Source organism: Pleurodeles waltl, chromosome 11, assembly GCF_031143425.1.
Source record: "Pleurodeles waltl isolate 20211129_DDA chromosome 11, aPleWal1.hap1.20221129, whole genome shotgun sequence".
In the NCBI taxonomy this organism is placed as follows: domain Eukaryota; kingdom Metazoa; phylum Chordata; class Amphibia; order Caudata; family Salamandridae; genus Pleurodeles; species Pleurodeles waltl.
In genome coordinates this window covers 983985678-984012124 of record NC_090450.1, presented here as the reverse complement: position 1 = coordinate 984012124, position 26447 = coordinate 983985678, and the positions used below count along the sequence as shown (strand labels likewise).

General features: G+C 46.0%; 1 protein-coding gene across 3 annotated transcripts in view; it reads left to right on the top strand.

Moving 5' to 3' along the window:
- TANGO2 (transport and golgi organization 2 homolog) overlaps positions 1-26447 on the top strand; it is a 379061-nt gene that overhangs the window by 205311 nt on the left and 147303 nt on the right. For all 3 annotated transcript variants that reach the window (XM_069215283.1, XM_069215284.1, XM_069215285.1), the window contains 3 exons: positions 10421-10509; positions 17630-17749; positions 19908-20022. In XM_069215283.1, coding sequence (XP_069071384.1) covers positions 10421-10509; positions 17630-17749; positions 19908-20022 — 324 coding nt within the window. The remainder of the gene's footprint in view (positions 1-10420; positions 10510-17629; positions 17750-19907; positions 20023-26447) is intronic.

Below are 26447 nucleotides of genomic sequence, written 5' to 3'. Positions count from 1 at the left end.
GATACCGAGTGCAAGAGCTCACCAGAGTTCCTCTGCATCTCCCTCTTCACCTTCTTCCAAAGGATCGACCGCTGACTGCTCAGGACGCCTGCAAAACGCCTGCAAAACCGCAACAGAGTAGCAAAGACGACTACTGCAACCTTGTATCGCTTCATCCTGCTGGCTTTCTCGCCTGTTTCCTGGTGGTGCATGCTCTGGGGGTAGCCTGCCTCCTTCTTGCACCAGGAGCTCTGAAGAAATCTCCCGTGGGTCGACGGAATCTTCCCCCTGCAACCGCAGGCAACAAAAGACTGCATCACCGGTCCTCTGGGTCCCCTCTCAGCACGACGAGCGTGGTCCCTAGAACTCAGCAACTCTGTCCAAGTGACTCCCACAGTCTAGTGACTCTTCAGTCCAAGTTTGGTGGAGGTAAGTCCTTGCCTCCCCACGCTAGACTGCATTGCTGGATACCGCGTGATTTGCAGCTGCTCCGGCTCCTGTGCACTCTTCCAGGATTTCCTTCGTGCACAGCCAAGCCTGGGTCCCCGACACTCTAACCTGCAGTGCACAATCTTCTGAGTTGTCCTCCAGCGTCGTGGGACTCCCTTTTCTGACTTCGGGTGGACTCCGGTTCACTCCTCTTCTAAGTGCCTGTTCCGGTACTTCTGCGGGTGCTGCCTGCTTCTGTAAGGGCTCCCTGAGTTGCTGGGCGCCCCCTCTGTCTCCTCATCCAAGTGGCGACATCCTGGTCCCTCCTGGGCCACAGCAGCATCCAAAAACCCTAACCGCGACCCTTGCAGCTAGCAAGGCTTGTTTGCGGTCTTTCTGCGTGGGAACACTTCTGCAAGCTTCTTCACGACGTGGGACATCCATCCTCCAAAGGGGAAGTTCCTAGTCCGCTTTGTTCTTGCAAAACACCAAGCTTCTTCCATCCGGTGGCAGCTCCTTTGCACTCTCAGCTGGCATTTCCTGGGCATCTGCCCACTCTCGACACTGTCGCGACCCTTGGACTTGGTCCCCTTGTCTTACAGGTACTCAGGTCTGGAAATCCACTGTTGTTGCATTGCTGGTGTTGGTTTTCCTTGCAGAATCCCCCTATCACGACTTCTGTGCTCTCTGGGGGTTGTAGGTGCACTTTACACCTACCTTACAGGGTCTTGGGGTGGGCTATTTTTCTAACCCTCACTGTTTTCTTACAGTCCCAGCGACCCTCTACAAGCTCACATAGGTTTGGGGTCCATTTGTGGTTCGCATTCCACTTTTGGAGTATATGGTTTGTGTTGCCCCTATAGCTATGTGCTCCTATTGCAATCTATTGTAACTTTACACTGCTTGCATTACTTCCTTTTGCTATTGCTGCATATTTTTGGTATTCTGTACATATATCTTGTGTATATTTGGCATCCTCATACTGAGGGTACTCACTGAGATACTTTTGGCATATTGTCATAACAATAAAGTACCTTTATTTTTAGTATATCTGTGTATTGTGTTTTCTTATGATATTGTACATATGACACCAGTGGTATAGTAGGAGCTTTGCATGCCTCCTCGTTCAGCCTAAGCTGCTCTGCTATAGCTACCTTCGATCAGCCTAAGCTGCTAGAAACACCTCTTCTACACTGATAAGGGATAACTGGACCTGGTACAGAGTGTAAGTACCCCTTGGTACCCACTACAAGCCAGGCCAGCCTCCTACATAATAAAGTTAATTTATTATCATTTTATCTTTCAATAACCGCATCCCGAGCCAAGCGTCAGGCCGGGGGCGGGCCGCTGCTGATTGGCAGCAGGGAAGAGCAGTGATGGGCACGACAGTTTAAGTTTAAAGTGCGCATGTCTCTTTGGCCGGCCGTCTTGCATCGGCCAGCCAGACATGCACATTTTAAATCTTTCTAACTCATCTCTCTGTGACAGCTGGGTTAGAGAAAGCACAAGCCTGCAGTGCTCTTAGGAGCGCTGAGAGAGTCTGCTCTATCCATTCCTGGTGCTGCTGTCATGCTGGTTAACAGCATGAGAGCGGTGCCAAGATTGGCAAAGGGAGTTGACTAAAGCCTCGAGGAGAGCAGAAGAGGACTGGAGCAGGAGGACGTGTCTTCGTGCAGGCTGCAGCAAGCAAGCTAAGTTATTTTTTTCATTTTGTTTCCTAGCCACCTTGCATCTAGCACTTGTCAATGATCCCACCCCCACCCATTTGCCCGCCCAACCTCTGACAGAGTTGCCAGCTGCCACTGGGACTGATGCAGATAGGTGCCATGTGCAGTCGAAGATGCAACCTCAGCAGACCCAACACAACAGTACCCTACACAACTGAGGGAAAGCAGGCAGGTGGTGTATGTATACAGCCATACCAATGCTGCCTGGGATTCTTCTATCATGTTATTGAAGAACAGTGCTGCAGTGTTGTAGGTTATATGGAAAACATTTCCTAGAACTGTACTTAGCAATATCCTGTGACCAAAACCGCAATAGTCAACATTCTATTACCAGGAGGAGAGCACCTAGAAATGTCAATCAATTAAGAGAACATTATTTCAAGATTTGTCGTCACAGGAAGAGCACTACTTAAAATTATCATTTATTTTGTTAGAACATCTTAACACCTATGTCTGAAATTAAGGTACGGTGTTCAAAGATTCCTAGATTTTAAACTGTAGAGAGAGGAGTTCTCAGTAGAAGTTAGTTATCTACTGTCTCTGGTTAGTAGAGATAACTACTGTAGCTACTGGATTACCAGCCTTTGTCACGTTATTGAAAGCTCATCTCTCAGACTAATCAGAATTTGTTGGGAATAACTGTTCCCTGAGATATCACATTCAAAGGAGAGCACTACATTGACAGATCGTGTTATTCATGAAGACAGTTTTCTGTGATGTCATGACATAGAGAGGTAGGTAGTCTGTTATCTCACTTCATCAGAATGTGATCATGGGCAACACATTTTAGGAAAAATGGTACACAACAGCTTCATTTTATGAGAGGACCAATACGCAGCAATATCATATCAGGCTGCATGCAAAAGTGTTGTTCAAGAAATTATAAATCTCAGATATTGTAGGAAGAGTACTTCGAAGCAGTATTTGAAACACCAGTTATGTGAAGCTTTTGCATTCCAAGAACAATAGTCTTAAGTGTTCTGCTGTGTACAGAGCCCTCCTCAGAGAGGTAGTTTTAGTTTGGGAATTGTTTTCATACACTGTATATCCTGACAGGGCATATTTTCTCCTGAAAAAAGTAAGTGTTATGTGGATGATTAAAATGTCAGAACCTATTTTTTATGGGTTTTGTTTAAAGACGTTTTATATAGTGCTAATAAAGACACCTCATGGCTACTTCAGACTACTACATAGAATGTGTGACTGCAAAGATTGCATGTGGATCACAGAGTCACAGTCAGCCTTTCGTCGGAACAATATTGTCTGAACTAGTGGCGGTTCTTTGGTTCCAGGTGACATGGTCTTTGTGGATAATCCATAAAGCAGAGGGCTCCAGAAGAGGACAAGCTTTCACATCTGCCTGAATTTGTTGTAGAGAGGCTGAGCTCTCAGTGTGGATTTCAGTTTGTTCTAGAATTGGGCTCCAGTGATATTGATCCTGCTGCCTCCTTGTTACTTCCTGCCTTGCCTCTTGTAGCCAATTTAGCATGAAGTGTCCTAATCTTTTATTGCTTTATGGGACATTGTAGGTGGCTAGATTGTTGCAGGATCAAGGACTTTGTTCCCTAGAGCATTCTGTATGAAGCTTTGGACTTGAAGTCAATATGTTGTTGACCAGGGTCAGTAAAGGAACTTAGGGCTGAAAAATACATTCCTATTTCTTTGAGATTAGGCACTTCTGGCAGCCTGATTCTGGATCCACAAAGTTAAAGTTTTCCCATTGATAGACCAGCCTAAACACTGCTTTGATAGTGACACCCGAAGATGTTGGTGAAATACTTTATTCAATTTGGTTAAAAAGTCAGTTACTTGTAAAACAAAGTAGCCAGACGTTTTAAATTCTACACTGACTGTCTTTTAGCCACATGAAAGTAAGGAAGACCTAGGCTCCTTTCCCATGAAGGATAACCTGTGTTTTTGTTGTGTTGACATACAGGATGATTTCCTTGCACCAGAAGATGTTTTGAAGACAGTTGGCTTAGTTGTTTCTCATCCCAGGTCCATGGTCCAGCGGAATGTAGATCTACAAAAAAAACCAAGATTATTTATTGGTGGATCTCAATTGTAACAGCGAGTGGTAACGTACCCCTTGGATAGAAGTGAGGATTGGACCCAACAGTGATGGACCTGTTGTGTCAGTGGACCTCTCCTATACATATCTGTTGGCTTTAGCTTCTAAGTGCATAAGCGGTGCTGGTTGTTTCTGCCGCAGATTTTTGAGGCACTCAAGTCCAGTTGCTGGATGTGGAAAGTATGAGGGCTTTCAATCTAGTCTGGAGATATTTTGTCACTTCTTTTACAGTGATCAAGTTTGAAGAAAGACAGGTTAGAGATTGGACACTAGCACAGGATGTTCTTGGGATCTGTTGAAGGTTGATTTCAGAAGGATGATCACATGCTACAGTGAGATGCAGCAGGTTGTCAGCCCCTGTTAGCTTGGGTTTTGGCCTCTTGCACTGGTGGGTCAGCGAGTCGAAACCTCTACAGAAGAAATGCTTCACTTTTACAAAGTACATGCACTTATTGCTGAACTTAATCTCACTCCCCCTTTGCAGTATTCATACAATCTTTCCTTAACAGCATCATTGCAAAAGCTGGAAGGAGTGGCTATGCAAATGTCAGTGGAAAACGCCAATTTGTGATCACAGCATTTAGTACATACCCAAAATCAGCTTGGAGATTACTAAATCAAGAGAAGACTTGGGTTGATGTGTAGAAGAGTCTTCACATGCTTTGGAAATGTGATCTTCAGTCCCCACTCCCCAAAGCTGAAACTGGGTATTCTATCAAGTCTATCAGGAACAAGCTAGGATCTGTGCGAGCAGGACTAAGGGGCCTGAGGCAGAGCCAATGTGAAAGGGGCAGAGCTGGATCACAAAGGGCTGCATTGCAGGGGAAGTGATCTCCAAACAGACGCCAACATCAGCTGCCGGGAAAAATAACAGGTAAGTGCAATCACTGGGACAAGAGCAGGGGTGGTGGAAATGCAAATCTGAAAGTTAATGCAGTCCACCACTTTATCAAAAGGCTCAGGAAAGAGTACCCAGTCAATTTGCCACCTGTGTATGAACACGTTCTGTGCTCTTGTCTAGAGCCAAGACTAGAGATGTGCTAAAGTCAGAGCCCTCACACCGGCAATGAGCAGTCCTGGGAAAATAATTCATAGATGGAGCCCACAGCAAATGGGGCCAGAACTATGGAGGCGAGACTACGGAACAAAAGAAAATTCAAGACTAATTTCATACAAAAGTAAATGTCTGCCGGTTCAGTGCTACTATTGGGCGTTTTTCACCTGGCACATGAAAATCAATTGTGGATATAGTGAATTTAACTTATTGTTCTTCCCAAATAGTCTATTTTACTCTAACAGCCCATAAAGTCAGATTTTCTCCTTTCTGGAAAAGTACATGAAAAATATGTTTTCTTTCTTGTTGTTGCTTCACTTATGTTTTGTGGCGTGTTCTTTCACGAAAACCATCCAGGCCTGCCTCCATGTTTCTAAATAAAAACATATATAGGAGTGTGATTAATTGGGGATGTGGTTTCGTTGCTCCTTATTTTCAGTTCCGTAGTAAAGGGTCACATTATTGCACCTCACCTCATCTGTTTCTTGTACATTTTAAGAGTGCCATATTGTGGGTGGTATCAGACTGTACCACGCTACACGTACCGGGGTAAAAAGCACATGTACATTCCTGGTGTGCAGCTGTTGTCACACACTCATGGAGCCCCTTGCTTGTCCAGCTCGCAGTTCCTCTTTTAGGTCACCTATATAGACCGGAATTGTAATACTTGCACCTTTGGTGTTTGAAGTTAAGGCCACTTTGGCCCATTGATGTAGGGACAAGCTCTGAGTGTCAGATACTATTGTATTGTACAAGCCCTGCATAAACTTCCCCATCATTTGCATTTCTGTACACCCACTTTCTTCATTTTCAGATGGACAGAGCCTTTAGATCTCAGGCCAGTGTATAAGGAAGATCTTTACATAAGCAGTCTCTGAGAATCGGTGTATGTACCATCACAGCACTCAAATTTTGCTCTCCCATGGTCCACGTGGCCACCAGTATTTCCAATATGTATCCCTATTCATTTTTGTCAGTTCATATTGCTGTTGAGTGGACAACCGGATGTCACTGTGAAGGTCTTCACTTCCCAGGACGGGCAAGGGTGCTGCTCCTCCCTAGCACATGTAGCAGTTACTAGGGCCTGCCAGGGTCACGAGTGAACCTTGAATAGGTTTCATGAGGTGCCAGGAGAGGCAAACGCCTTGTAGTCTGGCACTCATCTATATCATCTTAGAGAGAAGCTCACAAAAATGTTGTCTCAAAGTCTGGAAGAGCAGGTCCTTGGGGCTTTTGTCTTCTGAGAAGATCAATAGTCTTTAGTCTTCTCCTGTATCTAGAGCAAATCCCTTTAAATGACTATATCGTAGACGCTTAGTGGACCAGCCCACCTTTGATTCCTCGGGGTGGGTCACTTACTTCCCTTCAGATTCCAAACCGAGGCCTCTTATCCTCCGGTCCTGTTGAAACTTCCAGCTGATCTCCAGATTTGGAATCAAGTTTGAGAATAATTTTCTGGAGGTTGGACCTGGTGCACAAACCTTCAGTCACCGACATTATTCTGTACAGTGGCTCACAAGCAGCCTTAGGTGAAATTATTTAGAAGTAATTTCCATAGTCCCCGCCCCCTCCACATTTTACTTCCTTTGGACTGGATAATTTAAAATCGGGGTACTTATAAAGATACCCTTTAGAGTTCACCTCTTGAAAATCCATAACTAGTTGCTTTTTTTTTTTTAATGTTCCCCCAGTTGCTTGGCGGGCCGAAAGAGATCCTTCTCACGAGTATCTTAAGCTGTATGTTGTACAGCCATGTCGCTGTACAAGATGTAGTGGTGATGAGCGTCCTATCTTCTGTCTACCCTTGTCACCCGGAAGAAGCAATGAGAGGCCATACTGTCTCTCTTCTCTGCCTCTGCTGGTAACTCATGTACTTTCATCTATTGCCCTCCGGCCAGAGTGTTGGAGTTTCATAACTCATCCTCTCCCCCTAATCTGTCGTGCATTAAGGAACATGTTCAGAAGGTTGGAATTCTATTATATTCCTAAATAAATATGGAAAATTAGAAAATAAATCTTCATATTCTTCCCAAAAGCCTTAAGATTGGCAATGTTTATATGTCGTGTGGAAGGCAGGTCTGCTGCTTAAGGTTCTGGCTTCCACTTAGATTTGGCTGCTTCATCTGAGGTATAGTCGAGTTCTTTACCCCTTTTTGCACATCTAGCACTTTCACCCTGGCTTTTCTGTGCTCCAGGTTGGTTTCTGGAAAGTGTTCAGCTGGTTTCCTGCTGCTCTATTTTCCTGAGGATACACAAGATAGTTAGAATCTTTGATTTAAAAAAAAAAAAAGAAAAACGTGTCTGTAATTTTATGTCAACATTTTCAGTGTCTTTCACATCAAAGCTCACCATGAGTTAAAATCTTGGGTTTAATTGAATTGTAATTTGCAGGTGGGATATTAGAGTGATCCACCTCTGAAACCTAGATAAATTATAATGTAGGATCCACAGTACAGCAGATGTGTTCAGCAGTCATCAGACTTGTTTTAGCTGCCAATAAAGGCAACGCTGTTTATATTAAAGAAATATGCATCATTGATCTCCTTATGTCCCACTTGTGTTCAGAAGACTGTCCTTGTGTTGTATTCTCTCCTCTATGAGCTCTCAGTGGCTTATAGCTGTTAGTGTTGAAATCCAGCCTGTTTCTCTCTGAGGATCGAGGGCAGATGGATGTGGTTATAGCGGGTGGGAGATATGGTTGAGCTACCTCCAAGGAACAAGGCGGAGCCGGAGGAAGCGTTGCATTGGCACCTGGCAGTCAGGATGGCAGGATCTAGTAGGGAGACGCTGCAATCCCCCGTGCCTCAGGAGCTTCCTATGCAACATGCAAGGCAAACAGGATTTCCTGACAAAGTGAAAGCAAACAACAAGCTGGGCAATAGTGCTGCAGAAACCAAGGCAATGGGTCATTCGATTCCAACTTGGTGGGGGGTGTACATTCGACATGACGATCTGTGGGCAATGGGTCCACTTGTGCGGGGGATGATTGTAACTTCCAACAAGACAGGGGTGCTACCCTCTAAGCTGCAAAAGGCAGTGATAATAGCGGGCTCCTAAGATGACATCTTTTAAGGGTGGGGCACATCCTAGAAGCCTGCGTAATGCAGAGAACAAAGTGTTCAGTATTTGGGGATGATTCAGTTGTAGGTTCACTCAGATCAAACTAGGTTAAAGCTGGGTCAGTCACCGGACTCCGTATCAGACATCGCCGTAGTGCACTTGTTTATGGATTTGAAGGCCCCCTTCTGGTAATTCTGATCACTGCGCTTGTTTGTGGATTTTGACGGCCCTCTTAAGGTTGCCTCTTATTAGCATTGTTACTCGCGCTTGCAATGGAGCAGCTCACCCAGTAGGTACAGGTTGATGTTCTCATGTGAGGCTTCCAGTGGGTCTTCAGGTGGAGGATGATGTCACTCTGTACTCAGACTACTTGAGATCATTCTTACGCTACCCCTCCGCAGGGGTTCCGAACCAGTGAGTGACTCAAACCCTAAACTTGTTTGAGGAATATTTAGGACTTCGGGTGAATTGGCGTCAATCATTTTCAAAGATGACGAGAGGACAACTCCCAGCAGTTGAGACTTGAGGCTGAGTGTGTGGGATTTGCTTCCTTCTGTATGTATGTAGTCTGAAAGTACAACGTGGCCCATGTTTTTCATTCCCTTAACAGTGACTTGAGTCTGTGGAGAGCTCTTCCAATATCCATTATGAATTGGTGGGCCTTCTCAGTATGTTGTACCCACACCCCAAACCACGCCATTCACTGCATCTTTATCCTTTCACTACCCTAGGTATATCATCAGCATCCCTTTTTACCTTTACACGGCAGGTGATGTGCTTAGGGCGTTGATGGATGAGTGCTGCAAGGGACCTGGTGGGGGTTTGTTGACTGCACTGTCAGGCATCCTACCCAGACTGTCCAGCAGTGCTGCTTGCATTACCTCCCCTGGGCGGCACAAATCACCTACATGTCATTTAGGGTTATCAGGTGGTAGATTGTCGCTCTCAGGCGGCTTGCATAGTGTCAGGCACCTAGCGAGAGCCTCTCGTTGTGACTATTTAGTCCGATCACCTGACAACACAAACACGTATGGGAAGGGCCAAATATGAGAAGAGTTCCTTATAACACACTTGATGATCACAATTCATATCTCCAGGTTAGAGGATGCTACAGAGCTAGACCATTTAATGTCGTTTGCAGAACTCCAGACTGACTTTCAGCTGCATCAGTCCATTTCCTATAGATACCTCCAGCTACACCATGCACAAGCACACTACTTTTTTCAAAAAAATTGGCCTTCTCCCTGACTTGCGTAGCCTGATGCCTAAAACTGATGTATGGGAGTTAAAGGACGAGGACTAAAGGGAAGTCCATATGGGGCCAACGGAAATTGCAGCTTCAGCCCGCGGTCTACTAATATAGTTCAGGTGCTTGCATACCCGGGTTCCCTTATGTAATATGAAATAACATGCATCACCTATTGGAGAATCAGTTTCCTGCATACATTTTGAGGGTGTGCAATGATTTCAACTTTCTGCACTGGGATAGCTTTTATCCCCGCCAAGATAGGGAGGTGGCAGCTTCCTTTCACTCTGAAACAAGCATTTATAGGTCTGTTGGAAGACTTGGATGTCAAAACATCAACAGAAGCACAAACACATTAGCTGAGGCGTGAGTTCAACCAAGGAGAACCATGTACATAAAGCGAGAGGTATGGTGAGGCACCTGAGGTCAGTGCATTGATTAGAGTTGTGGACAAGTGTCTGGCCATGGAGCGACTGATATGCTGAACTCGAGGTAACTCAAAGACGCACAACGCAATCTGGTCGCATCAGTGTTTGTTTAACATCAATATTATTTTGTCAGTCTGAGCACATAGTGGGTTACTGAATGGGTTTCTGTCTGTTGCATTGCCTGCCTATCAAAATGTGAACTAAAAATAAAAAATAATGTTGCTGTCTTCATTGCACAGCTGTGCAGATTTTATAATGTGCCATTCCTTGGTTTGCTGGTAATTATCTCATACCAAATGTCATTAAAATTGTTTATTTATAAAATGAGGATTGTCTGAAAGTAACAAAATAACCCTTAGGTGGAGAATGGGAGAGCAGTGTATCCACTTTCTAAGGTTTTTGTCTTATTACTTCCTGTTTTTACAGGCTCATTCTGGCAGCCAATAGGGACGAGACCTACCTCAGACCCTCCAGACCTGCAGATTTCTGGGGAAGCAACAATGACATCCTCAGTGGTGAGTGCAAAAAGACAAACCAGTGATGTGGTAGGCTCACACAGTGATTTAAGGTGCTAGGATATATTTCTTTGTCCAGAAAGCCTCCCTGCGGTTGTGGTCTTCGTTTTACTGAGATGTGCTTTAATTCTGAGCCACTCTTCCAAGAGATGGGAACTATGCGCTCTCAGGAAAGGCTGAGGATTCCTAAATTAAGGCTCAAGCAACCTGATGCCTTCCTGTGTGCACAAACAAAAGCAGAGGTGAGGCTTGGATTATCCAGAGTGCACTTTGAGGGTGGATCTCTGCATCTGTTGCGAAGTATCGACTTCTGCTTTAAAACACAGTGGCCTGCTGAGATATATATATATATATATATATATATAACATTCCACAAATGTAATTGACTCTACGCATTTATGTGTATGTACATGTATCATATATATATATATATATATATATATATATATATATATATATATATGCACGCGCACACACACACACATATATATAGCTATAGGCAGGCCATATGCTCTGAAAGTTTCTACCCTATCGCATTTTAGCATTCTTAATTCATGTAAACTTTTTCCTTTTAAATAGCATCATCGTTCTTCATCACTATATGTACACTCAGAATCGATATATACAGATATGTTTATTTTGTATAAACACATATATATATATATATATATATATATCTCTTTATGGACCATACGCAGTATGACATTGTTTATTCTATGTCGGTTTTAGCATTCATTGAGTCAAGGCAACCCCGCCCAATAAACATTGATTTTTGAGTTGCCCTTTTACGTCACAAGGGTGTCACATTGATCTGCAGGAGTACTGCATACCTGCAAGCAAAAGATAGATATTTACCTAATCTGAGGTAAGCCCCCCTAACCTAATAGTAGGCGGAGTATCAGAACTCATGGGCCATTTCCCATCAACTTTCAGAGCACCCTTTATTCAAGAAGCGAGAGAATAACCTTCTTTCTAGGTTCTGTCAGGAGTAAGAAGTCCATATTAATATGATGAAGTGATTCCTCCCTCTCTGTAGACCGCCTGTACATATTGTAGAAACAAACACTGGGCTAAATGGATAAAATTGTAACACAAATTGTGCCGCCACTTTCTGAGGTATCAAATAGTAATGGGATATGAAACCGCTCTATGATGACAGAGATAAAGCTTTGCGTCCAAGCATTTGCCATAGAAAACAGGCAAGATGAAATATCTTTTGTTCTCCCTGATGTAGCCGGACCTTTTTGGTTGCAATTTAATTCTTGATTCCAATCATAGTACCTCATCTATGTCTAGTAATGTCCATTGTTTGTTTCTACAGTATGTATCTTAATGTCCATTTTACCTTCTTATGTTGTCACTGACACCATGAACAAGACCCGCAGTAGCGCCAACGTGCTGGGTTGTGTTTCTGGAACTAATAAAAAAAAAATTGCACATTGGAGCAGAGTTCTGGCTGCTTTTTCAGCATTTTTTGTTTTGCTCATAACTGGGTGCCATTTGACGGATCTTTTGAACATTTTCAAAACTAGTTTGCCACTCACGTCAGCAGCTGTTTGGAAAATTTAAGGGTGATTCCACAAGTGGGGTTGAGAAAAGTTGGAGGGAGAGGGGTATCCAATTCCATTTTCCCCATGCAGTTTCCCACAGGGATTTTAGGCACGACTACAACCTGAACCGCTGAACGGAATAACACCAAATTTGGCAGAAAGCTATTTATTGGTTCATAAAAAGTGCTTTTTGTAATTTGGTGTAATCCTGTTTAGTAGGTTTGGAGTTATTAAAGAAAAAAGATGTACATCTAGAGAGGTGGATCCACTGTCAACAGCAATGCAGTGATTGGCTGTCACCACTTCAGCCAGGAAGGGGTGACACCCATCTTGGGACTCGGCCTAGTCCCCCCAAAAAAGGCAAAAGAAACCCACAAGGGGCAGGATAGGAATACACTGACCGCCTTGGTATAGTGGTGGGGTCCCACAGGGTCCCTGCCTGAGGCCAAACCATTTTTCAAATTTGCAGAGGATCCGCAGCAAAATTTTAAAAAATAAAATAATAATTGCTCTCCCTAGGGTAACTATAACTTGCTCCCTCGTCGTGCACTGCTAATTACCCCACATATTATATCAGTCGTTACATTTTCTAAAACATTGATAATATCACTGCAACATTTGCAATAAAGTTATTGATGAGAAAGCTGTTCATGGCGGGGCTGCGAACTATAGTTATTTTAGGGCACGACATATAGTTTCTCGACATAACAATAACTGTGGATTTTGTAATGGTTTTATGTGTGAAAAATATTGAACCTAACTTTGTCACTGTGACCTTTCTTTCTTTTTTTTTGTGTGAATTATATATATATATAAATAAAGTTTATATATATATATAAAATTATAATAATAATTATAATAATATATATATAAAGTTGTGGAAAACTCTATTAAAAAGGCACTACAGAAGAGCTGGTTGTTCTCATGCCTAGCCAGTCCCACCAGTATTGCTAGTGCCACTTGTAGAGATCCTAGCACAGAAGCCAGTTTGCGTCTTGCTAACGATTCCATGTTACTCAAACTTCAGCAGATAGGTTTTTTTTAATCCTGATTACCAATCTTGCAGACCAGGGCAGAGCATCGATAAGAAATGGCAAATTGATGTCACATTTACAATATCGTTTTATGGCCATGCACCTCAATGGCACCCCTCCACATTCCAGAAACATTGCTGGATTGAAATATTGCCCTGAACAATGCTGTTAACGTGGGAGTCCACCAGGGCCCTGGAACACAGGCCATCAAGAGCAAGTGTCCTAGAATTCTTAATCCCCACAGTTATGGAATGAATGGCACCAACATTCATTACATATCTATTGAAAAGGGTAATAAGGAGCTCTTCTCAAATTTGACCCATCATGTTGAGAGCTGAACAGGGATTCAGTGCATTGGACCCAGGAGGTTTAACTAATGTTTTGGTCAGTGCCAAATGACCAACCTTTCCCCTCTCGATAATATCCAACACCCTTCACCAAATCATTTTAAAGAACTCTTGCTTCTTGTGATCTGTAAGATGTTTGTACCAAAGCCTATCCTTACGAATCAAAGCACTGTGTTTCCAGAGGGGTCCCTTAAAATCACAATTTCTGTGCCGATTAATTTGTCTTTGTAAGGAAATGGCTCCCTGTTGCAATTACCCCCCACTTTTTGCCTGATACTGATGCTGACTTGACTGAGAAGTGTGCTGGGGCCCTGCTAACCAGGCCCCAGCACCAGTGTTCTTTCACCTAAAATGTACCATTGTCTCCACAATTGGCACAACCCTGGCACCCATGTAAGTCCCTTGTGACTGGTACCCCTGGTACCAAGGGCCCTGATGCCAGGGAAGGTCTGTAAGGGCTGCAGCATGTCTTATGCCACCCTAGGGACCCCTCACTCAGCACAGATACACTGCTTGCCAGCTTGTGTGTGCTGGTGGGGAGAAAATGACTAAGTCGACATGTCACTCCCCTCAGGGTGCCATGCCAACCTCACACTGCCTGTGGCATAGGTAAGTCACCCCTCTAGCAGGCCTTACAGCCCTAAGGCAGGGTGCACTATACCACAGGTGAGGGCATAGGTGCATGAGCACTATGCCCCTACAGTGTCTAAGCAAAACCTTAGACATTGTAAGTGCAGGGTAGCCATAAGAGTATATGGTCTGTGAGTCTGTCAAAAACGAACTCCACAGCTCCATAATGGCTACACCGAATACTGGGAAGTTTGGTATCAAACTTCGCAGAATAATAAACCCACACTGATGACAGTGTTGGATTTATTAAAAAATGCACACAGAGGGCATCTTAGAGATGCCCCCTGTATTTTACCCAATTGTTCAGTGCAGGACTGACTGGTCTGTGCGAGCCTGCTGCTGAGAGACGAGTTTCTGACCCCATGTGGTGAGGGCCTTTGTGCTCTCTGAGGACAGAAACAAAAGCTTGCTCTGGGTGGAGGTGCTTCACACCTCCCCCCTGCAGGAACTGTAACACCTAGCAGTGAGCCTCAAAGGCTCAGGCTTCGTGTTACAATGCCCTAGGGCATTCCAGCTAGTGGAGATGCCCGCCCCCTGGACACAGCCCCCACTTTTGGCGGCAAGTCCAGGAGGAGATAATGAGAAAAACAAGGATGAGTCACTGGCCAGTCAGGACAGCCCCTAAGGTGTCCTGAGCTGAGGTGACTCTGACTTTTAGAAATCCTCCATCTTGCAGATGGAGGATTCCCCCAATAGGATTAGGGATGTGCCCCCCTCCCCTCAGGGAGGAGGCACATTGAGGGTGTAGCCACCCTCAGGGCTAGTAGCCATTGGCTACTAACCCCCCAGACCCAACCACACCCCTAAATCAAGTATTTAGGGGCTCCCAGAACCTAGGTAACGAGATTCCTGCAACCTAAGACGAAGAAGGACTGCTGAGCTGAAAAACCTGCAGAGAAGACGGAGACACCAACTGCTTTGGCCCCAGCTCTACCGGCCTGTCTCCCCACTTCAAGAGAACTGCTCCAGCGAAGCGTTCCACAGGGTCCAGCGACCTCTGAAGCCTCAGAGGACTACCCTGCATCTAAAAGGACCAAGAACTCCTGAGGACAGCGGCTCTGCTCCAAGAAAGAAGCATCTTTGCAACAAAGAAGCAACTTTGAAAGAACACACGTTTCCCGCCGGAAGCGTGAGACTTTGCACTCTGCACCCGACGCCCTCGGCTTGACTTGTGGAGAACCAACACTACAGGGAGGACTCCCCGGCGACTGCGAAGCCCGTGAGTAGCCAGAGTTGACCCCCCTGAGCCGCCACAGCGACGCCAGCAGAGGGAATCCAGAGGCTCCCCCTGACCGCGACTGCCTGCTTCAAAGACCCGACGCCTGGTAAGGACACTGCACCCACAGCCTCCAGGACCTGAAGGATCCGACCTCCAGTGCAGTAGCGACCCCCAGGTGGCCCTCTCCCTTGCCCAGGTGGTGGCTACCCCGAGGAGCTCCCCCCCCCCCTCCACCCCCCCCTTGCCTGCCTGCATCGCTGAAGAGACCCCTGGGTCTCCCATTGAATCCTATTGCAAACCCGACGCATGTTTGCACTCTGAACCCGGCCGCCCCCGTGCCGCTGAGGGTGTACTTTTTGTGCTGACTTGTGTCCCCCCCGGTACCCTACAAAACCCCCCTGGTCTGCCCTCCGAAGAACCGGGTACTTACCTGCTGGCAGACTGGAACCGGGGCACCCCCTTCTCCATTGAAGCCTATGCGGTTTGGGCACCACTTTGACCTCTGCACCTGACCGGCCCTGAGCTGCTGGTGTGGTAACTTTGGGGTTGCTCTGAACCCCCAAGGTGGGCTACCTTGGACCCAACTTTGAACCCTGTAGGTGGTTTACTTACCTGCAAAACTAACAAACACTTACCTCCCCCAGGAACTGTTGAAAATTGCAGTGTCCAGTTTTAAAATAGTTTATTGCCATTTGTGTGAAAACTGTATATGCTATTTTTCTAATTCAAAGTTCCTAATGTTCCTAAGTGAAATACCTTTCATTTAAAGTATTGTTTGTAAATCTTGAACCTGTGGTTCTTAAAATAAACTAAGAAAATATATTTTTCTATATAAAAACCTATTGGCCTGGAATTGTCTTTGAGTGTGTGTTCCTCATTTATTGCCTGTGTGTGTACAACAAATGCTTAACACTACCCTCAGATAAGCCTACTGCTCGACCACACTACCACAAAATAGAGCATTGGAATTATCTCTTTTTGCCACCATCTTACCTCTAAGGGGAACCCTTGGACTCTGTGCATGCTATTTCTTACTTTGAAATAGTACATACAGAGCCAACTTCCTACAGTCTTGTTCTGTATCAGTGTTTACCTGCTGTTGAAACTGGAGTATGCCTTGTATTTCTGCAATGATCCATGGTCTGGTGACTCTAAATTGAAACTTATTAGGACTGGGGCTGGATATGGTCTTCACACCAATTGACTTCTTAGAGGAAATGTTCTTCAACCTCCCTCTTGAGGACTGTCACCTCTGGTGAAGTCAGACTCAGACATTGGAGGTCTCCGTGTGACAGTGTCCCTCGTAATCCAGCAAAGCTTCCATCGGGCTCATTCTCTTCCCCAGACCTGAGCACAGCAATCAGCTCTCACAGCCAGATGTTCCCCTTCCCCAAAAGCCCTTTCCCCAAAAGCCCTTTCCCCAGACCCGAGCACAGCAGCGGGGCATCAGGAGCAGGTGTTCTCTCTTCCCCAACAACCATTCCAGCTGACCTGATCACAGCATTCAGCCCTCAGGGACCGGTGTTCTCACTTCCCCAACAACCATTCCAGCTGACCTGATCACAGCAGTCAGCCCTCAGGGAGAAGTGTTCCTACTGCTCCAAACAAAAACAAGGGGACAGAATAGGGCCTTATGGGGCAGGTGGTCTGAGTGACTCAACAGGTGGGCCCAAACCTGAACTGTTTGAGTCAAACCTGAAGTGCTGCCGTCCTTACTGTACCTTCCGTTTTTGGTTAAAGGCACTATGGAACAGCTCTGTGTTCTCATCCCTGGCCAGTCCCAGGAGAAGCCAGTTTGGATGTTGCTAACGATTCCATGCTACTCAGACTTCTTCAGATTGGTCATCGGGATTTAAAAAACAGTCTTTCAAACTAGGCAGAGCAATGATAAAAAATTGTAAATTGATGTCACACTTACGATATTGTTTTATGGCCATGCACCTCAGTGGCACCCCTCCACATTCCATGAACATTGCCAGTGTGAAATATTACCCTGAACAAAGCTGTTAACTTGCGAGTCCACCAAAGTGCCTTTTAAGGGCCACCGACCATCGAGTCCAAGTGTCCTAGAATTCTTCATCCCCACCGTCATGGTATGAATGGCGCCAACTTTTATATCTATTGTTCAGAGATAAACAACATGTGTGAAGCTGTTCATATGAGGAGTTGTGCTTGAAATGCACGAGTATTATCTTCATAGAGCAACTTGTGGTGTTTTTGACAGGGCCCTGTAGATCACATATGATATGGTATACATTTATTGGGAAGCGTTGACATGGTTTTTCCCTCTCTTTTTCTTTCCCTCTTGTTTTTTCACTTTCATCTCTCCCTCCGCCTTAGGTCTGGACATGGAAGCAGGAAAAGAAGGCGGGACATGGCTTGGAATCACCAAAAGAGGGAAAATGGCAGCTCTGACAAACTATCTCCAGCCGAGGATAGAGAAAAACGCGAAAGGTAGAGGTAAGGAGCCCTGATAGAGCTGCCAAAGACATTCAGATGCCGCAGGGGGGGCCGTGAGCCCTGGGAAGGAGCTAAGACCCCACTTAGAAATCCAAGAAACGAGTATCTGGGCTTCCAGAGCAGACTGTTAGAGAATCGCAAGGTTATATGTTAAAATCAGGGTGCAGCGGGGTACACAGCACTAGGGTCAGGGGAGTACGGTTAGCACTTTTATTCATTAAACACAGGTTTCAACAGGTATACGTAAAACACAAGGTTCAGGTGAAGTAACTTTAAAGCAGGTTCAGCTCGCCATGTATTAAACACAGGGTTCGCAAGTTATACGTGAAACACATGGTTGAGACTAGCATACAATAAACGCTTGAAAAAACTCCAAGCACACTGTTCAGCAGGTATGCACAGAACACAGGGTTCAGATCAGTTTACATTAAAAGAGAGATTCTAGCGGGCATACTTCAAAAGCAGGGTTCAGGCACGTGTACATTAAAACCAGGGTTCAGGCAGGTATATATTAAAATCAGGATTCAGGCAGGAATATTTTAAAAGAAGGGTTCAGACAGGTATATATTGAAAGCAGGGTTCAGGCAGGTATACATTAAAAGCAGGGTTCAGGCAGGTATATAATAAAAGCAGGGTTCAGGCAGGTATACATTAAAAGCAGGGTTCAGGCAGGTATACATTGAAAGCAGGGTTCAGGCAGGTATGCATTAAAAGCAGAGTTCAGGCAGGTATACATTAAAAGCGGGGTTCAGGCAAGTATGCATTAAAAGCAGGGTTCAGGCAGGTATATATCAGAAGCTGGGTTCAGGCAGGTATACATTAAAAGCAGGGTTCAGGCAGGTATACATTAAAAGCAGGGTTCAGGCAGGTATATATTAAAATAAGGGTTCAGGCAGGTATATATTAAAAGTGGGGTTCAGGCAGGTATCCATTAAAAGAAGGGTTCAGGCAGGTATATACCAGAAGCAGGGTTCAGGCAGGTATATTTTGAAAGCAGGGTTCAGGCAGGTATATTTTGAAAGCAGGGTTCAGGCAGGTATACATTAAAATAAGGGTTCAGGCAAGTATATATTAAAAGCAGTGTTCAGGCAGGTATACATTAAAATAGGGGTTCAGGCAGGTATATACTAAAAGCAGGGTTCAGGCAGGTAAGTATTAAGTTCAGACTGGCATATATTAGCATTAAAACAAGGTTCTAAGAGGTCTACTTTAAAAGCGGGGTTCGTATGGAATGGTACGTGACAAAGGTAGGTAACGAGGGAGCCCCGTGATCAGTTAGCTGGGCTCCAGAAGGTTAATTGGAACTTTTAGGAGTGGACCTATCGGTAGTGTGCCTTGGTAAGGAAATGGACACGTAAGAAAGAGCAGTAGTGGTAAATTACTACGTTCTGACTTCTTGGTGCCACAATCCTCCAGCTTTCAGGTATTTGACCACAGGCTTATCAAGGCCTACCACTACTGCTCTTTCTTACGAGAGGAATCAAGCAGGGCATACATTAAATTCTTAGTTTATAATGGTATTGGTTAAAAGCAGAGTTCATATGAATTTGCGTTAAACGGATGGTTCAGCCACATACACATTAAACTCAGTTGTGGTTCCATCTAAAATAACTTTAGGCAAACTATTGGTAGGCAGCAGGGCGCATGCATGATATGTAATAGTATCTGGGGTACAGGAAGTGTCAGCTTTTGCAGCTAAACTATGCAGGAGGCCACGTGATGTCCTAGTGGATGTAGTACTTCCTGCACTAGGGTGCTGGTTCTTGAACCGTGCTCACATTGGTCCTTTTCCTCGTTTGTGTTTTGGTGTGTGTGAAGAATCTGAGAAGAACCTGCTCAGAGTCCACACTTGCTGCCATTAGGGCTTCTAGTCACTGTCCAGAGCAGAGGTCTTCAAACTGTTTATTTTTCAACTGGGGGGGCGCGGCATTAAAAAGTTTGGAGACCTCTGGTCTAGAGCTTGAACTTGTAAGATCCAAGGCAGACTGGTCTGTGGTTAGTATCAGAAGTCAGGAGGAGAGACCACGACTCAGCCCTACTGCTGTCGAGTCGCGGACCTGTCGACATAGCCTGGGTCCCTGCTCTAGAGTCAGTGTGAGTGTGCGGACGGTGCCTCTTCTGATTTAACTCGGTTCCCCTGTGCTCATCTTCCGTGCAGGTTCTCTCGTAGCAAACTTCCTGGCGTCAGACATGGACAGCTACTCGTACCTCAAGAAGGTTGCAGCCGAAGGACACCTGTACAATGGGTTTAACCTCATCGCAGCTGACCTCAGGTAAGCTGGGCGGACACTTGATAACCCGCAGGCCGTGGTGGTCGAACCGCATCTCTGGGGATGACCAGGTGACTTACTCTTCCTTGAGTGATCTCGTACAATTATAATGGGCGGACAACTGTGCTCTCCTTATAATGTTCTGCATTTCATTATATTATATACAAGTCTGCAATCATTGTATAAAACCCTCACCGTAATTTTCTTATTACAGTCTAGTTGTAATATCACTAGTCAACTGTATAACGTAGCTGTTTAACTGTAACAACTTACCCCAGTTGTGACATCACAATGCCCCTGCCAGGTAGTGTGACAGGCACGGATCACGATTACAACTTTTTCCTTTGAACCATGGAAACGAGACGTTTTGGTTCAGCGCTTCTGAGCTGCTTTCGTGAAATCGTCATTAGCTGAATAGAGCCCATTGTAACACATGTTCACTGTTTGCATGACAGAGGCTCTTTACATGGAAGCAGGAATCTCTCTTCATGTTACCACATGTTGGGAACTGTAGCTAATTATCAGGTAACTTAAACTGCAATAAATCATTAGCAGTAAATTGGAGTGTGAGTGTGCTATTGCACTGTAGCTCTGCACTAACGCTGCATTTTTTTAGACCGCACTGGCGTAGAGTAGACTGCAGTGGCACAGAGTAAATTAGTGCAGAGTTGAGAAGAGTGGCATAGAGTGCAGTGGTGCAAAGTCGAGTGGAATAGAGATGTGTGGCACAGAGTAGAGTGGTGTAGAGTAGAATGTAGTGACAGAGTACACTGGCGTAGAGTGATAGACTAGAGTGCAGAGACACAGATTGCAGTGGCGTAGAGTGCAGTAACAGAGTAGCGTGCATTTGCGTAAAGTGCAGTGATGCAGAGAAGAGTTCAGTGAAGAGTAGAGTTGCGTAGAGTGCAGTGGCATAGAGTAGTGCAGAGTGGCCAAGAATGCAGTGGTGCAGAGTAGAGTGGTGCAGAGTGCAGTGGCGTAGTGGAGCACAGTAGAGGAGTGTAGAATACAGTGCTGTTGAGTGCAGTGGCATAGAGTGGTGCATTGACTGCAGAGTGCAGTGGCACGGTGTAGAGTGCAGTGGCATAGAGTGGTGCAGAGTAGAGTGGCATAGAGTGCAGTGGTATAGACTGAGTGCAGTGGCATGAGTAAAGTGGTACAGGGTGCAGTGGTGCTGAGTGGAGTTGTGCAGAGTAGAGAAGAGTGGCGTAGAGTGCATTGGAGCAGAGTGGCTTTGAGTGCAGTGGAATAGAATGGAGTGGAGCAGAGGACTGCAGTAGTGTGAAGTGGTACAGAGTAAAGTGCAGTGGGGCAGCATAGCGTACACTGGAATGTATTGATGCAGTAGCTGTAGAATGTAGTAGAGCAGCTTAGTGTGCAGTGGCATCGGGTGGAGTGGTGTAGCTTTCCGTGGCATAGAGCAGAGTGGTGCAAAAACGAGTGCAGTGGAGTGGTGCAGAGTAGAGTGGTGTGGAATGCAGTGGTGTAGAGTAGTGGAGTGGTCCAGAGAAGGGTGGTCTAGACTGCAGTGGTATAGAGTGGAGTGGTGCACAATGGAGTGCAGCGGTTCAGAGTAGAGTGTCATAGAGTGCAGTGGTGTAGAGTGGAGTGGTACAGAGTACAGTGCATTGGTGTAGAGTACAGTGACGTAGAGTGGTTCAGAGAAGAGTACAGTGAAGTAGAGTGTTGTAGAGAAGAGTGACGTAGAGTGCTTTGGTGTAGAGTGCAGCATACAGTTGACTAGCGTAGAGTGCAGTGGTGTAGATTGGAGTGGTGCAGAGTAGAGTGAAATGGCGTAGAGTAGAGCGCAGTGGCGAGGACTAGTGTGCAGTGCCATAGGGTCCTGTGGCGCACAGTAGACTGCAGTGGTGTGGAGTGGTATAGAGTGTAGAAGGTGTGGTGTGGCATAGAGAGGTGCAGAGTGCAGTGGTATGAAGTGGTGTCGAATGCAATGGGGGGAGAGAGGAGTGGCATAGAGTGCAGTGGCTTAGAGGAATGTAGTCAAAGTCGTATGCCAAAGCATCAGTTCACGTTCTACATGGTCCTTACTCTCCGGAGAGAAGCCACTCTCATGGATTTTGTCGATGTTTCACAGAGGCACTGCACTAGTGCGCACCTTTCTTAGACAAGGTGGAAGAGCGCAGCAGAAACCATCATTTTACTCCATAAATGATATTTGGGGGAAGAAATAATGTTGCAGCATTATGGAATCACAGTCACACTTTGCAGTACAAGGATAGGTGTATTCTGTGCCACAACAGCGGGTCTGTTAGCTGTCATAGATGAGCTGATTTGCTTACCTTGTTGGGCAGCGGTTGGGAAGGAAAAGAATCAGCCTGGACGAGAGGTGGGTGGGAGGGAATTGCTGGTACATGGATGGGGATATGAGAGACGGACTGAAAACATAAACACTCATTAGTAGTGCTTACACCCAAACAGAAAAAGCTCCAAAAAACGGGAGCAGTGGAAGGATACTAGTACTTGGTCCATGCTCCGGGGGGGGGCCAGACACAAGAAAGAGGATGTGACACCCGCATGCTGTGACAAACTGGGGCGAATGAAATAAGAGCAACACTGAAGCTAACAAATGGCAAGCTATGGGCGGGCTGTAGGCCAACTATATATAAACAGAACATCTGACAGAAACAGCGCATGCGAGGGCAGGCAAAACCTAAAAAGTCCTTGGGTGACATGCTGCATATTAAAGGTATAAAAATGTAAAATTTGATGGCTATAGCACAGACCATTGCCTTTGTTTCTGCAGGGTAAGGCAGGGAGAAGAGAATCAAAAATGTAGAAAGCCCTTCGAGTTGTGCTGGCCAGTACCATCTTTACTGCACTGGGCGTGGAAAGTTTTAAAGGGTTTTCAAAAGCCAGTAAAGCCTACAGGGATGCGCTGGAAAGATCTTCCTTCTCTCTGCTGCCTGGGGAATGAGGGCAGCGAGACACCAATAGAGCCACATTAAGCTTTGTCTCGCGAGTCCCGGTGGCCACCGAGCCAGAGGCAAGCAGCTGTCTCCAGTCTTCAGTGCCTCGCCCATCTCTAAGCCATATCTTGTGCACACTAAGATGAAGGGGGTCCAGATGCCTAGGGACCAGGCTTGCGTCCTTGGCTCTTCTGAGCGATCTGTCTCTGGGTTCCAACCTGGAGGTGCATGGGATGCAAGCTCACAAAGGTGATAGTGACAGATAGTTTGTACCCTGGGACCAGAGAAAAGCTAGCTGTGGGAGCTGCTTTTAGATGTCAGGATGGCAGGTGAAGCAGCAATGGGTAGTGATGTACCCAGGATTGGACCCGCAGTAAGTGCTGTGCATCAGGTTTTAAAGTTGATGTGCTGTCTGACTGGCAGAAAGTTCAGGGGTGAAAGGGGCCAAATTAAATGGGTTGGGAAGGAAGCATAGATGTTTTTTAAAGTGTGCTGAAATTAGATAATGCAAAGGTGGAGCGCAGAATTATTTCAAACTGCAGGTGACCTGCAATAACATTCGATTAATCAAAGTCGCTACTCAACAGACTGTCTTTAAGAACGCCTTAAAATAGCCACTTGTCTTGAGTTTCACACATTTCTGTTTGTAGGAGCTCTTTAAATACACTAGCTCTAATAATTCACTTTTAAAATAAAACAATTGTGATAGTGAAAGTGTTAGTCTTTAGAAAAGCTGCTATAGAGTCAAACTGTTTAGTAGTAGTAGTAGAAGGACTGTGAGAAGTGGTAGTGTGTTGTGGATATAAGGCGCCTGATTAGTAATGTTTACAAGCAATTAAAGTGTTTCTATTTAAAGAAAAAGTGTTTTTGCAATGTAAGGGTGGGCAAAATTGGAAGCTACCACTAGGGATACAAGTACTTTCCTTGTGGAAATTTATATTCAAGGAACAAGAAGAACTTATAAGGTACATAAGGTACGTGTCCTAGGAGTTTAGGCTGAGAAGACTCAAGGCTAAGCTTGTCTGGGGCCTGCTTGGGTTCCTCTCCATAAGGTACGTGGTCTAGGAGTTTAGGCTGCGGAGACTCCAGGCTAAGCTTGTCTGGGGGCTGCTTCGAGTCCTCTCCATAAGGTACGTGGTCTAGGAGTTTAGGTTGTGAAGACTCCAGGCTAAGCTTGTCTGGGGCCTGCTTGGGTTCCTCTCCATAAGGTACGTGGCCTGGGAGTTCAGGCCGAGAGGACTCCAGGCTGAGCTTGTCTGCTGATTGTTTGGGTTCTTCATAATGTACATGGCTTGGTAGTTCCAGCTGAGAAGACTCCAGGCTAGGCTTCTCTGCTGATTGTTTGGATTCTTCATAAGGTACGTGGCCTGGGAGTTCGGGCTGACAAGACTCCAGGCTAAGCTTGTCTGCTGATTGTTTGAGATCTTGGTATGTGGCCTGGGAGTTCAGGCCGAGAGGACTCCAGGCTGAGCTTGTCTGCTGATTGTTTGAGATCTTGGTACGTGGCCTGGGAGTTCAGGCCGAGAGGACTCCAGGCTGAGCTTGTCTGCTGATTGTTTGAGATCTTGGTACGTGGCCTGGGAGTTCAGGCCGAGAGGACTCCAGGCTAGGTTTGTCTGCTGATTGTTTGGATTCTTCATAAGGTACGTGGCCTGGGAGTTCAGGCTGAGAAGGCGCCAGGCTAGGTTTGTCTGCTGATTGTTTGGATTCTTCATAAGGTACGTGGCCTGGGAGTTCAGGCTGAGAAGGCGCCAGGCTAAGCTGGCCTGGAGCACTGTGCCGGCAGAGACAGAGGCCTGGGGGTGGTGAGCAGGTGTGCTCTGTCCCTGCTTGCTGCCTTGCCTTTCCCAGAACTTTTCAGAAGAGTGTTCCACCTGCTGTGCTGCTGGTACCCGGGCACGCATTGCCCCCTATATAGAAGACCTGCTATTGTCACAAAAGGGGCAAGACCATCTCTTGGACACACAATATTACATCTCCAGTGGCCTAGGCCCGAGAGCGTTACCCAGTGGCAGGGTAGTGGAGATTAGTTCCAGGCAAGGCTGCCGCCCTGCAAAGGCGCTTTCAGGCAACCACCTGTTTAACATTGCCACCTAGAGGGACCCATAGCACCAGACTGACGTGTTGCAATGCCTAGGCCTGTGTCTGCCCCCTGACAGACTGTAATCAGGGTGTGACGGGGCCCCTGCACGGAGGATATTGCCTGCTGTGGCACCTCTGTCACGAGACTTCTGGAGGCGTCCTTGCCTCCCTTAAGATAGTACCTTTAGGATCTATACAGTCGCTGGCTACCCCAGATCGATTGATAACAGCACCTCTCACAATGGGGAAACATGACGCTAAACAACAAAAATTTTAATTTGAACAAAAAGGTTCGGCTCGACAGTCTGGCCAGGAGCATTGCCGAGGCCCATCGCAGGATCATCCGGACGATGAGGCATCACAGGAGGCCCGACCCAAAGAAATCCTTATCAATGTTAAATCCAGCCTCAAAGCTATAGGTGCCAAATGAGACTTACTCAATGGACAGCTGGAACATGTTCAAAAACGAGTTGATAAGCATGAAACTCGTCTGGATGCGCTGGAGAACCGAGTCTCGGATTCACACGATCTGCAGGTGGATGCTAAGGATCACCTGCTGCGGATGGACAGAGTCTTGGAACTGATTAAGGCTAAAAATGAGGTCCTAGAGGCGCAGTAATCTTCGCATTATTAGAGTGTCAGAACCTACAGCCATTGCCATGATGAAGCATTATGTGGAAACAATGCTTAGAGACCTTTTTGCTGATGATCTATGCGTTGTCTTCATCGCTGAGCTCGCCCATCGATCCCTGGCACCCAGGCTGCCCCCTGGGGTGCCACCACGCCCCATAATAGCTTGACTGCTAAACTATAAAGTTTGGGACGCTGTGCTGCGACCCGCCCAGGAGCGTGGTCCTATACAAAACCAGGGCAGAGGTATCTCTCTCCCCCCTACTTCACTCTGGTGGTGCAGATGGCACGCTGAGAATTCCTGCCAGTCACAATGATCCTACAGAAAAACGCGGTCCCCTACACCCTAATATATCCTGCCAAACTCCAGATAACGGTTGATGAGGAACACCACTACTTTACGAACACCAGAGCAGATCTAAAGTTTACAAAGTCTGCCACAAAGAGGTTGATCGAGGGCGGCAGCGGCCAAGCCAGGACTAAGCGATAATGATTGAATTAGGATATCCTTGCTCCCTTGGAGGTTGGTGCTTCCCTACCAATAGTAGCCTAGGTAGTATGATGGTCCTTCAAGCTCTGGAATGAAAGTGCAACAGGATATGTTGGGAGTTAGTATGGCAGCGGCTGTTCATGTAGTCAATCCTATCACGAAGTGACCTTATGCCACGGCGACCCACCCATCCTTAGTCCGACCACCCAACCAATATGGAAGGGTATAGACCCCGTCCGTCTACGTCCCCAGGAATGTAGCCCAACGTGTTAACGGTTATGGTACATCCCCAGGAATGT